Source organism: Typopeltis vanoorti, chromosome 7, assembly GCF_054136105.1.
Source record: "Typopeltis vanoorti isolate ZY-2024b chromosome 7, IOZ_Tvanoo_1.0, whole genome shotgun sequence".
Classification (NCBI taxonomy): domain Eukaryota; kingdom Metazoa; phylum Arthropoda; class Arachnida; order Uropygi; family Thelyphonidae; genus Typopeltis; species Typopeltis vanoorti.
This window is the reverse complement of record NC_143555.1, coordinates 49,706,556-49,721,256: the sequence shown is the minus strand read 5'-3', so window position 1 is coordinate 49,721,256 and position 14,701 is coordinate 49,706,556. Positions and strand designations below refer to the sequence as shown.

Sequence of the window (14,701 nt, the reverse complement as noted above, 5' to 3'; positions counted from 1 at the left end):
CAAAGGAAATGGCCAGGAAAGGTCATTCCACCAAATAGAAGAGGTTGAAACAGAGGACTATCAATCCCCTGACCCTCTCCCCAGCACTTCTTAAGAAAACACCAGAGAGATTATGTCGCCAGTTAATGACCAGTCCCTAGTGGACTCAGATAACTCAACAGGCTATCAGGTTGTCAGTAGAAAGAAGCGCAAGAAGGAGTCGCCAGCTGCAGAACCTGAAATAATACCTCAACCCTTGGAAAGAACAGCTCCAATGGACTTAACAGCACAACCTGATGAAAGAATAGAGATTGACTCCAGGGCACAACCCAAAGAGAGGATTCCACCAGTAATTTTAAGAACAAAAGAAAAATAGTCTTTAATTTCAGAGATGATGAAGAACACAAACATCAAATTTACATCAGGTACAGATGAAGGAATCTGGATTCAACCTGAAGGAACTTCGGACTACCACCAGCTCACCAGACTTATGGATGAACTGAAAGTCCCATATCACATGTTTCAGCTTAAGAGTGAAAAAAATCTAAAAGTGGTCATCAGAGGTCTGGCCGAAACCATACCAGCTGAAGAAATACCTACTGACCTTAGAGATCACAAGGCCTAGAGCCAATTAAGATATTGCACATGTACTGAGCAGACAGGCGCCCTATGCCTCTGGTCTTAGTCGAGATCAGTAAAGGCCATAGAGAAATTTATGACCTTAAAATAATCTGCAGCTTAGTCATCAAGACCAAACCTCTTAGAAGAAAGGCTTCAGCTGGTCAATGCCATTGCTGCCAAAAATAGGCATGCACAAAACCTATGTAAAGTGGATTACAAGTGCAGTGACAACCATCCCTCACACACTTGCGTCAAACCATGAACCATGCCCGCTAAGTGTGCAAACTGTGGCGGCCCACACCCAGCAAACTACAAGGGATGTTCACTCCACCCATCTAACCTGCAGAAGGCTAGAGAGGCACTACCCCCGCCCACTCAGAAGTGAACTACACCAGAAATCAGAACGTGGGCTGTTACTCCCGAGAAATCATACGCATCTGCAGTCTCTACAAGTAACAAACATGCATCTTGCAACCAAAACTCCGCAGCAATCCTAGCTGCTACTCTAGGAGATATGTTAACGGCCTTTAGCAAAACAAATCCCAATCAGGCCGACACCAACAAATTCCTCAAAAACACACAAGTCATCTTCTCCATGATTAATGGATAACACGGTTACCATAGCTAACTCAATACAGATTGCATATTGGAATGCTAATGGACTAAACAACAACCTGCTAGAACTAAAAGAATTTGCTGAAAAATATAAGATAGACATCCTTTTAGTCAACAAGACGCACCTTCAGCCTTGCGACAACCCCAAAATAAGGTACTGCACACTACTTAGGACAGACAGGCTCAATGCCAGAGGGGACAGAACGGCTATATTTGTTAACAAAAAGCATAAGATACAATGAGATCAAGAAATCAACAACTACAAACCTGGAAGAAACTGGAGTTGAAATACACACCAACAACACAGGTAGTCTAAAACTATATTCAGTCTATAACCCTCCAGGCAAACCACTCCTGGCCTCAGACCTCTCCCAGCTCTTTGGCACAAACGAAGCAACAATAGTGGCGGGAGACCTGAATGCAAAACATCCCGCGTGGAACAGTGGAAACACCCATAATAATGGGAAGAGCTTACACAAATTCGCTATGACAAGAAACATCACCATAGCAGGTCCTGTTGAATCAACACACTACAGACCACTGGGCAAATCTGACGTGCTGGATATAGCCATTTTCAGGATCACCCCACACCAGTTCCAATTACAGGTTATTAATGATCTTAGCTCCGACCACAATCCAGTTCTGCTTAGCCTAGGCGGGGAAGCAGAAACTATCCCCGAACAATCCTACACAAATCTCAAGAAGCTTAACGTAATTCTGCAACATCACAGGCCCTGTCCCGACCATCTCCTCATCCAAAGAAGTAGACACAGCGATCAATAAACTGGAAAGCACAATCCAAACTGGCCTTGCAAGAGCCTCCACCATTACTGCTCCAGCTCAAACTAACCTGCTCCCAGAAGAGATTCTAAAGCTTATCTGCAACAAAAACAGGATTAGACGTTGATACCATGCAACACTATCACCCCAGGATAAACAAGAGCTAAACAGGGCAACAGACCTAGTCCGATATGCGATCAAAGGCCATAAGAATCAACTATGGGAGAGGAAACTAAGCTCTTTAAACACTGTAGATAACTCATTATGGAAAATGACTAAAGCCCTTTGCAGCGATCACCCCAACATACAACCAATCCATAGAGAAAGAGGCATAGTCTACTGAGACGATGAAAAAGCAGAAGCCTTTGCAGACACCCTGGAGCTGCAATTTCAACCAAACTACACTCATGCGGACTTGCGCTTCATTGAAAAAATCCACAGGCAAGTACGCTATGCACTTCATCATACCACCAGCTGTGACAACACAAGCTATACTACGCCAAAGGAAATATACCAAATCATCAAGAACCTCAACAACAGAAAAGCAGCAGGTCCTGATCAGATTTCAAACAAAATTATAAATGCACTCCCTCACAAAACAATAATGCATCTAGTGGCTATCATCAATGCAATGCTAAGACTCAACTACTTTCCTACCCGCTGGAAGCAGGCAAATATAATCCTCATCCAAAAACCAGGGAAAGCACCTAAGTTCCCCCAGAATTACAGATCTATCAACCTCTTGTCAGGCCTTTGGAAAATTACTGAAAAAGTAATACTAAAATGCCTACAAAACGAAAGAGATAATCTAGACCTAATCCCAAAAGAACAATTTGGTTTTCGAACAGGTCACTGCACAACTCAACAAATTCACATACTTATAGAATACATAACTATTGGATATAATTGGAAACAACATACAGATGCAATCTTCCTGGATATGGTGAAAGCCTTCGATAAAGTGTGGCACAAAGGCCTCATCCACAAACTAATAACTGCAAAATACTCACTAAACCTCATCCAAATCATAGACTCTTGCCTGAAAGACCGAAAATTTCAAGTGAAACTCCGTGGGCTCAGATCCACTACAAGAAGTATCACAGCAGGTGTCTTGCAAGGTTCCCTGTTATCGCCGCTGCTCTTCAACATTTTTATCTCAGACGTCCCAAGCACAGCATCAACCATCATGGCTTTCTATGCAGATGACATGGCGATACTGACCAGATCACTCAGGCCATGCATAGCCACACAACGACTACAGAATGCAGCAACGAATCTTGAAAAATGGTTTCGGTTATGGAGAATTGACGTCAATGCAAACAAAAGCACGGCCATACTATTTGCAAGGAAGAAAGCAAACCATCATGGAGCAGTCACGATGTTCAATACTGATATCCCATGGCAAAAAGAAGTAAAATACCTGGGAATCAAACTAGATAACCATCTTAGCTTCAACTCCCACATCTCTCATGTCTGCAACAAAGCTAACTCAGCAATAGCTCAGCTTTACCCTCTACTCAACTGTAGAAGCAAAGTCAGTTCAGAAAACAAATTAAGAATATACAAAGCATTCATCAGACCCATACTAACTTATGGTTCACCAGCGTGGAACCACACCTCCCCTAGCAACATCAAAAGATTACAAATAATCCAAACCAAATGCCTCCGAATGATCTTCGATGTCCCATGGTTTGTAAGAAACACTTCACCAAGACGGAAACCCGCCAGACATACCTACGTTTCTCCTCCAGATAGCAACCAAGTACTTTGCTCAGGCATCACTCCATTCCAACTACTCATTCGTGAGTCATCAGATTACGATGAAAAAGACAGATGGAAACATAAACGCCCAAAGGAGGCCCTGATCACAGATTGAAATATCTCTACACAGCCCTAATTACAGCGAGCCAAGTGCTCAAAACTTTCTTTATTTAAACAATTAAAAAATACCGAATACGGGATAAAAATCCAAGGGATTGATGCCCATCCAGCCATAGAAGTTAAAAGTTAAAAATGAGTTTAAACCCTCATGCAATTTATGTACCTTGCTTATCACATTCTTTTAATTTGATAATTTGTGGTGCTGCTTCCAGTAGTATATATTTAAAAAATTTTTCGGAATATTGCGACGTTTATACTGCGTATTTTCTGTATCTACAAAAAAGGTGGAAATTATACAAAAGCATTTAAATATTACGCTTAAACCATTATGTGATACTCGATGAGAAGCCAAAATAGATGCATTCAAAGCAGTGTATACACAGTTTGAACAAACTTATAATGCCTTAGAAGAATTTATTGGTGCAATTAATGATAACACAGCAGTATCTGAAGCTAAAAGTCTACTAGATTCATTACAAGAAATGCCATTTATTTTAAGCTTATCGGTGTGGTTTACAATATTGTCAAAAATTAATAGTATCAACAAACTATTTCAAGCAAAAACAATTGTTCTTGACTCTGCTTTTAATTTAGTGAATAAAATTAAAAATGAAATCCAAAATTTAAGATCAAAATTTAACAAATTTTTAGACTACGCAAAAATGATAGCACGAAACTTGAATATTTCTGAAGACTTCCCTGAAAAAAGAATTCGAAAAAGAAAAAAGATTAAACTAAACATATTTGGTTGTTTATAATTAAAATACAATTTTATTTAATTCTGACCATAAAAACAAACTTATAGCCTACCAGTTTCGCCAGCAGACTGTCTGGCTTTTTCAAGGCGTTTATGAAAAGACATAAAAACTAGTAAATGCAAATTGAAAGGAACATAAAAAACATTGTAAACCAACTAGTAGCTAAGGCTACACGTTCTCGTGACAGAGAGGACTAATTGTTCTTATTCATTATCATGCATGTGTGTTTGTTGTAAATGTGTAATGTAATTACTGGCTAGCTGTAGTTCAGCTTGATTAAGAGAGAGGATAAAGTTTTTCCATGAACTGTTTAGTATTACACCCTGATTTCTGTTGAGGTTTCCGCCGGTTATTGACACTATTGTGGCTTCCTTGAATAAACGATGTCTGTAGTCGTCATTGAGATATGGCATGGAGCTTTTTTGCTACTCTATCGTGTGGTTAGACGTACAGAAATGATGTGCTAAGCCGGAAGAGAGATACTTCTGTTGTGGTTTACATCACCAACATGTTCTTTTTGTCTGATTTCTAAACTCCGTGAAGTTTGTCCTATGTAGGCAAGACCATAGGAGCAAGGAATGTAATATACTCCTGGATATTTGTAGAAAGGTACCTTATCTTTTGGGGATCCTAAAACTTGTCTGAATGCTGGTGGTTGGTTTGAAGACCACTCTGATGTTGTAGGCTCTTAGTATTCTTGCTATTTGATAAGAAATTGACTTGATGAAAGGTATCACTACAGTAGAAATGTGCTGGGAGTGTGATTCTTCTTGTCTGGGGGTTGTCACTGTATAGATATTTTTTTATGATGTTTTGAGGATATCCATTTTGTGATAATGTGTTGGCTATTAGGGAGAGTTCAGTCTGAGTATCCTCCTCTTCTGATATAAACTTTCTGGCTCTATATTTCAACATGTGATGAAGATATCTTCCAGTATCTGTGGGCTTTCTGTAAATAGATAATTTGACACTGTTTGATTGTTTTGTTATCAAAATGTCTAAAAAATGCAGTTGGTTGTTGTTTTCCATTTCCAGAGTAAATTTTATCTTGTTATGTATTGAGTTGATTTTATCCACAAACGATTTTAGGTTTTCTAAGCTGTCTTGACATATAATGAAGATATCGTTCAACATATCTCCACCATGTAGATGGTCTGGGGGAGATTGTGGAGAGAATTTTTTTTTCAAGTTTTTCCATGAAAAGGTCTGCACAAGATGGTGATAGTGGGCTTCCCATTGCTAGGCCTTTTAATTGTTGGTATATGGTGTTGTTAACCTTGAAGAAATTAGATTGAAGGCAGTGTCTAAACATCTGTGTGATGCCTAGAGGAAAAAGATCTTGGATGATGTTTATTACCTCTTCTACTGGTACATTGGTGAAAAGGGATACAACATCTAGACTGGCTAGCATGTCTGTTGGTGCAATCTTAATGGCTTGGAGTTTATTTTCAAAATGTTGACTATTCTTGATATAGGATTCTGTTGATCTTATTTTATTATTTAATAAGTTTCCTACTCCCCGTATACGGGGGGGAGGCGTTAGCTGATTTTTTTTTTTTTTTTAAAGTTTGATGCTTTGCCAAAATGTAGGTTGGTGATGATCTTCCATCAACGATTGGACGGAGAGGTATATCCTGTTTATGTATATTAGGTGTCCCATATAGTCTTGGAGTGATATGATGTGAGGATTTTAGTGTTCTTTTCACTTCTTCTGGCCAAAAGTTACAATTTCTGATTAATTGGTTTGTTTCATTATGATTGTGGGGTCTCTGTCTAGGATCTTATAAGTGGAGTTGTCTGAAAGTAAAATGTTTAACTTATCATAATAATCTTTAGAGTTAAAGATAACTGTAGAATTTCCCTTATCAGCCTTTGTAATAATGATATCTTTGTTTTTCTTCAAGTTGAGAATTGCCTTTCTATCATAAGGAGACGTGTTGAGAACAGGTTGTTTGGCTTTGGCTAGGATTATCGTACTTTTGAATTTTTATTTTGAATTTTGAATTTTTTATTCCTAAAATGGATTTCATGTGTGGAATTGAAAAAGGCCTATATCCACTATCGCAAAACATTGCCAACACTATTAGATTCAAAAGTACGATAATCTTAGCCATTTGCAGGTAAGAGGTTTTACAATACGTTTATTTCGAATTCTTTAATTTTTACCTATGAAAAATATTTTAGGACCCCAAAAGGTTTCTTGCACCTGGGCCCCTTTATAGAGAAGGCCGGCCCTGATCAGACGTCAGGTGGATTATTAATCAGGTGGGTTTTCATGGTGATAAGGATATGTTAGAAAGGATCTAGAGAAGATTACAAAGGTGGTCGGTGGTCTTTGGAACGTAGAGTATGTGGAGAGAATTTAAATTGTAAAGCTTTGTGAATAGGAGAAGGAGGATGAGGGGGGGGGGATATGATTGAGAAGTTAGTCATGAATTCTTATCAGGTTGACATGGAAGAGATTTTTCATAGAATAGAGGAGAGGAGTAAAACAAGAGACCATTCCTGCAAAATGTATAAAGAAACTGTTAAAGGCTAAATAAGGTAGGTGTAAAATCGGATAAAGATGAGTAGAAGCTTCTTTCCATGGAAAGAGTGGTTAGTGAGTGAAATGCATTGCCTGAGTGTGTTGTGAATGTGGACACATTGATTCAGTTTAAAGCACAGTTGGATTAGCTTTCTGTGTGATAGTATGTACCTCCCACCATGGGTCTCAGACTTTATGGAGGTCAGATGTTAATAATTCACACTCATTTTTGTCACGTGTGCTGTAATTCTGATATTTGCATATTTATTTTTTAATGCTGTTGATGCTGTTCTACTGTTGCATGATTTTCATTTGCACTTACTCCAATTCTGAGTGAATAATTTATATTTGTGCTTGCCTGTATACATCTCTTAGTATGATGTGTGTGTGTTTTAATTTTAAAACAAAGTTTATAAATTTAATAAGCTAATTAGCTTATGTAAGTAGGCTTTTATGCTCTACGTAGAATTTAAACTCACAGCTGTTCATCAGACATGCTGTAATCCTAACACCTGAGTTGCTCAGGTTTGCTTTTATTTTCCCTTCGCTTTCCTTCTTTAACTGTTATGATGAGCACTTACTCCATGATGCACATTTACATTCATCTGTAAATTGAGATGTAAGCAGAAGAATTTATCATAAAATATTAAAACCAGAATCACTTATGTTTAATATTTTTATTTGTAAAATTTTCATTTAAATTTCATAGCCATTACAATGGTTATGAAAGTTAGCCCAATTTTACAAATAAAAATATTAGACTTGATTCTGGTATTAATATTTTATGAATGCATGTTCACATACACTTCTTTTTTTGTATTAACATGCTAATTGTTTGCTAAGAAGTGCCAAAAATACTTTTGATTTTGTTGTCTTAAAATAAATGTTTGACATTGTAGTTTTGTGAATTTAATTTGTTTTTTCTCGTTTCATTGGCAAAATTTCACAATTTTGCCAGTGAAACGAGAAAAAACAAAAGCATTTTTGGCACTTTTTTTTTTTTTTTTTTTCAGATTAATCATAGTAAACAAAATTGTTTTTTTTTTTTTGTTCAGGATTTTTCCATCCTTCCAATGATTTGATGTTAACATTTTATTCTTACTATAAGCAAGCAACAGAGGGGCCATGTCAGATACCAAAGCCTTCCTTTTGGGATATTGTCAGTAGGGCAAAATGGTAAGTAGAAAATATTAGTTAATACCTGATAAGTAAATTCAAAAGGATGAGGATTCCAGTCACTGACATGAATATTTAGCACAGTTTTGAGCTCCATTTAGTTGATATTACTTTATATAAATAATTAACTTTTGCAGATTCATAAAATGATATGAGCATTTTGAGAGAAGCTATTTGATGCTGTTATTAGGTCTTACAAGGATTAACTGTCTTATTACAGAGCCTCCGCTCGGTCGGTATAGATGAAGCCCTTTGGTTGGAAAGACCTGGGTTCTATTCCCGTCAATGACATGAGGAATTTATCTGGTCTCTTTTCTACTAAAGGTGAGTTAACTGGTCTCATACAGAGGTAGAAGTTTTTTCCTCCCGGAAACTCGGATTTCTTGTCCCTCAGAACAGGCAAGCTGACCAGCAGAACACACGTAATTGACAGACAAAAAATATATTATAACCAACAGCTTCACTTTGGTTTCATAAGATAATGTGTACTGTCCCATATGGCACTGATGGCTGCTAATTAATTACTATTCTAATTTTAATATAAAGAATTAGCCTGGATGATTATAACTGATTATTTTTCAGGCATCCTTCATCATGAATCATTTGGCGTCTATCAACTTTGCTGACTTGTAACAGAAGATGTTATAGCAGACATATGCTGTTGCATTTATCTGTTATGTTCCTTTACATCTTGCTTTTCACCCTCTTGGCTTGGTGGATTTTGATGAAATTTCACATATGGAATATTTACCAAAATTTAATTCAGTTTTGGCACATTGGAGAATTTGATCTATCACTTTGCAAGTGTAACATTTATAAGTGGTGGTCCATTTATATAAGGTTGCTTTCTGTTGGTCGAATTTTACATTTCTGTTAGCAAAATGTGAACAACTTTTATCATAATAGCACACATCTTATGTTTATGCATCTGCCTGCTTTTATTCATCCATTTGCTAAACATTTTATGTAGTTTTTTATACAAAAATTTAATTTAATAATATTTTAAATAATGTTTATTATATAATTTGTTGTTGTTATTAATACTAATTATTTAATTAATAATAGTAATAAATATTAATAATTTATTATTATATAATATTTGAAAACATACAAAAGAGTTTCATGCATATGTTAGGCAAATGAAGTTTAGTATTTGATAGTGCATCATTCAATATGTTGAAGAGTTTATTGTATGGCAAGTTTTTTTTTTTTTTTGATTTAATTGTAAATGACTATTGTATGATGTACATAGCCTATTGTAACAACAATAGACTATGTGCCCTGTGGACCAGTTGGCGACAATTCTCTTTGGTTGGAAAGATATGGATTGAATCGAGTCTTTTTTTTATGTTGCTCCCACCCACAAAAAAAGCCAATTTCTAAGCCTATAGTACATTTTCATACTGTCTGTGGACTAAGTTTTTTTTTTTTTTTTCATAGTCTGGAAATCCTACTCTAGAGACCAAACATGGAGCTTTTTGAAGCTACTTCAGGCCTCCAAATAAGCGGGACAGTGGTCTCACACCAGGCAATGACATTCATCTTCCACTTAAAGACAGTCACAAACATTCATGCCTATGAATGTTTGCAATTTGAATAGGATTTGAACCCACAGCCTGTTGGTTGGAGAACGGGTATGCTAACCACTTGGCCAACCAGGCCAGTCTAGGATGTGAAGAACCTTTATTATTATTATTATTATTATTATTATTATTATTATCTGAGACCTCCAGGGAGTCAAGGACTCATCAAGGGAGGCGGTTTGCAAATTATTCCACTCACTCACTGCTCTGGAAGAAAAACCTAGCTCTTAACCCTTTCTTGACTGAGAATAACCTTAACTTCCATGAATACTGTGTTCTCTCCCTGCCTTCCATATAACGAAAAATTTCATCATTTGAAATGCTATAACACCCATTCAAAAGTTTATAGACCTCTATCATATCACCTCTCTTTCTCCTGTTAACCAGAGTCTATAATCCACTTAATCGCAATCTGTCCTCATAATCTAAATCCCATGATCCAGATATAATCTTTGCAACTCTTTTTTGCACCCTTTCCACAGCTTCTTTATCCCCTTGGAACCTGGGAGACCAAATCTGCGCACAGTAATCCAAGTGTGGTCTTAACAAAGCCTTATAAAGAGGCAAAATTACTTCCTTATCCTTACATGTGAAGGTTCACTTCAACATAGCAATTATCCTCTGAGTTGTATTTGCAACTTTTGCTATGTGACCTTTGAACTTTAAATTCTTATCCACCAATACACCAGGATCCCTTGCCTCTTCAGTTTCTTGTAGCATAACTCGGCTAATATAATATGCCGCTGGAACTCTAATCACGTCAAAGTACATAACTTTACACTTACTAACATTAAACTGACAGCTATTTTCGTTTGCCCAGATTTCCAGTCTATTCAAATCATTTAGTAATTGTTGAATATCAGTAGCATCCCTGATTGCCCTGCCTATCTTCACATCATCAGCAAACAATTGCAAATCTGATGATAAGCCCTGCTTGATGTCATTAATGTAAAGATTGAACAATAATGGCCCAAGAACTGAACCCTGAGGTACACCACTGGTTACCCTAAATCTGGCAGAATCACACCCACTGTATACCACTTTTTGATCAGGGCCTTTCAGTTGAAGGTGAGTTGATCTCATATGGAGGTGGCGATATTTTTCCTTCTTAAATCTCAGGTTTTTATTCCACACAAACGGGCCAGAAGAATACATGCAGTTGACTGCCATAATACAGTATAAAAAAACTATTAACCATGCTATTAGAACATTGATTAGGTTTCCAAAGCTGTCAAACCTAAAATCCAAACAAAAGTAGGAAATAGATCATTTATTCAGCGTCCCATGCAAACATTATTCAGCTGGTTGACATTATTTTCTATCATATCCTAACTGTTTAATTTCATCTGAATGAGAGGACCACAAATGCTGGAGAATAAGACCTGTTTTTGCATAGTGTTAGTGAATGAATAATTTCTGTAGCTTCCTTGAATTCATGATTATAACTATGAATGAAATAATTCTCTGGAATGGGCACTTCATTCCTCACTCCATTCAAATACTCATACCCTATCCAAGCCCTAGTACTCAAACAAGTGCACCAAGGTAGTTCAAGATGAAACTTCAGCATGCATTCAATAGTTCAAGTTAAAAATCTCAGCTTCTTACTCATCCTCCACTACAGCCATAACAATTTGGAGCAGGAATCAACAAATCCAAAGCTAACTACATAAGAAAAAAAAACCCTTCATCCTCCTCATATGGCAGTGGAGAGCTTTTGCTAAGGCAGTTGGGAATTACGTTTGTGATCCTTGTTTCCACTTCTTTCTCACATCCTGATGGTGGTAACATTATCTAAAGATAAGCCAAGCCTCTTGGTATCAGATGATCAATGTATATCTCCTTTCTCTATACTACAAACTGCTCACAGCTTACTTCCTCTAATCGCTCACCAGAAAGACATCACAAAATCTTCAGTATGTTGATACTAATAAATCCCTTGATCCAGATAGATAGCATCCTTTTAGTCTTTCTAGTTGCAATAAAATTAATTCTCATCATATATCACTTAGTCAGGCTGTCTTAATCATTTGGCATGTACCTAACAGCATTGAGGCAAGCCTTTATCCACTCTTGTCATGAAGGCAAGTCTTGATCCACTAAAAATGAGAGAGAAAACTCATCTATCAAACTATTGTTTCATTGCCCTAACCTCAGTACTCTCAAAAGTAAAAAAGTAATGGAGTATGCCATTAATAGCCAACTTCTTCAACACTTATAAGCCCACCAATTAATTAGTGATTACCAATTTGGATTCTACCAATCATGCTTTTCAGCATACCTTCTATTCAGTCTTATCGACCTTCTGGACAAATGGTTGCTTTTGATATTTCAAAGGCATCTGATTGAGTCAGGCATTGATGCCTTCTTAACTGCTATCTTATGGCCTCTCTCTCTCTCTCTCCCTCTCTCTCTCTCCTGCTGTTTGAGATTGGATTGCCAGCTTCCTCTAGTCATTCATTATGTGTCATGACAGATGGTTTCCTGTCTCAGATTTTTCTGTTACTGAGATATCCCAGGACTTCATGCTTTCTTATATGCTTTTCCACCAGTATATCACCTTCTTTTATCATCATAATCAATTTCCTGATATATACACTCAAGTGGTTTACAGACTACTATTAGAGTACTATATGATTAAGTTTATAATTAGTAATTTCCTATCAACAATTTTGCTCCAAATTAGTCCATTACTTGTCAGGACTCCAACATTGCTGCATCTGATAATTTGGTCTTCAAAAATTCTTTTGACTAAATCAGTCCACCTAATTCTTGGTTTTCTTCTGGGTCTTGCTATCTTTATATCAGACATGTTTTGCTAACCTTTCTTCTCCTATTCTATTCATATTCACCTTAGATTGGCTCTGCTAAAAATGTTACGTTCCTTCCTAATATCTTCATTTTTAATATCATCATCAACTTCCTGACATATACCCTCAAGGGGTATACAGGATATTATGATATTACTACATGAAGAACTTACATCATTACTAACTTTCTATCAACAATTTTCCTCCAAATCAATCTGTTAAGACTCCAACATTATAATATCTTATATTTCTGTCTTCTAAAGCACTTATCTGCCCTGTCTGTCTCCTAAGGCACTATCAATCTGCCTATGTCTTGGTCTTCCTCTGGGTCTTTTTCCTGCCAACCTGGCAGAGAACACCTATTTTGCTAATCTTTCCTCTCCCATTCTGTTTAAGTGACCATACCACCTGAGATTAGGCTCTGCTAACACATTCCTGGATGCTAACAATGTTCTTTCCTAATATCCTCATTTATAATATGATATTGCCATTGATGTCATCCTGTTCACGCCCCTGATCTTTCTCAGGACTCTCATATCTGTGGTTCCTATTCTTTGGTCAAGTGTTTTATTTCTAACACAGGTCTTAGATCCATAACTTAAAATTGGTTTGAACACTCTTGTATACACCTAATTTAGTGTTTTGACTAATTCCTCTCTTATTCCATATATATTTATTTAGTTGCCTTCCTACCTTACTGGCTTTTTTGATTCTGTTATCTATTTCCACATTTATTGGAAGTTTTTTCCCACTTGGTTAGACTATAATAAATTTAGTTTAATCCTTTATCCAAGTGTAAGCAAACAAAGTTTGTGCAGATGACAGCAACAGCCGAGCCTCAGTTAAAACTTCATGGGCTACAGCATTGCCATTCATCACCCAAGCTTCTAACCGGCTTCGATCTTTATTGAGGCCTCGTTAGTGGGAGTCAGACCCAGAAGTGGTGATACTAAGGCAGAAGCAATGGAGAAGTCTTATTTACGAGTTGCCAAAAGGTGTACCACCTTATTATTAAATTACTCTGGATTTAGAGAAAGATACCCCTCGGATGAGATATGAGCAAATGAATGAGCGGCTCTGCTCAGGGGTGGGGTGAGCCTGCCATGGTGTAGTGCCAACTGGTTCTGAGAGTTCTTCTCAGTGGCAGGGTGAGCCTGTTACTGAGGGGGACAATGCTGAGTTTTTGGAGTTTGACCTGTACTTGAACATTCAATAAAGGTTGCAAGCGGTCTGGCTGGGTAGTGGCCCTTCCCTTAATGCATAGCATTATACATGTCTGCAAGGAGATGTGCTTTGCATTATGGGAGATATGGAGTGATGAGAGCTTGGTTCACCTTTACCACGAGTTTGCACCTGAAGTATCTTCAGTCCTGAAGATACTTCAGGCACAAACTTTGTTTGCTTACACTTGGATAAAGGATTAAACTAAATTTATTATATTTCCACATTTATTTTACCATCTTCACAAAAAATTGTGCCTAAGTAGATGAAATGTTTTACTTGTTCTGTAGATTCTTCATTCATAATGCAGCTGATATTTGCAATGTTTCTGCTTATTTTCATTGTCATTGTCATTTTTAATATGATTCTGCCATTGATGCCATCTATTCACTCCCCTAATTTTTCTCAGAACTCTCATATCTGTGGTCTTTAATCTTTGATCAGGTACTTTATTTCTAACCCAGATCTCAGAGCCATAACTAAAAATTGATTCGAACATCTCACGTATATTGTTAGTGTTTTGGCTAATTTCTCTCTTATTTCATATAAATTTATTCACCTAGTTCGACACCACACAAGCTCTGCTTATTCTTTTGTCTATTTCCTTATTTAATTTGCCATTATTATTAAAAACTGCCCCTAAATAGCTGAAGTGCTTTACTTGTTCTATAGATGTTCTCCACAATGTTGTTGAAGTTTTCTATTTTCCTGCTTATTTTCATAGTTTTGATCTTTCTATTGCTGATTTTC

At 37.0% G+C, this 14,701-nt stretch overlaps 1 protein-coding gene across 1 annotated transcript in view; it reads left to right on the top strand.

The window, feature by feature from the left end:
• The window catches only part of LOC150104662 (uncharacterized), a 144,059-nt gene that overhangs the window by 12,159 nt on the left and 117,199 nt on the right, over positions 1 to 14,701 (top strand). Inside the window, exon 2 of the mRNA XM_090395604.1 lies at positions 8,217 to 8,337. Within this exon, the coding sequence (XP_090251730.1) occupies positions 8,217 to 8,337 (121 nt within the window). The remainder of the gene's footprint in view (positions 1 to 8,216; positions 8,338 to 14,701) is intronic.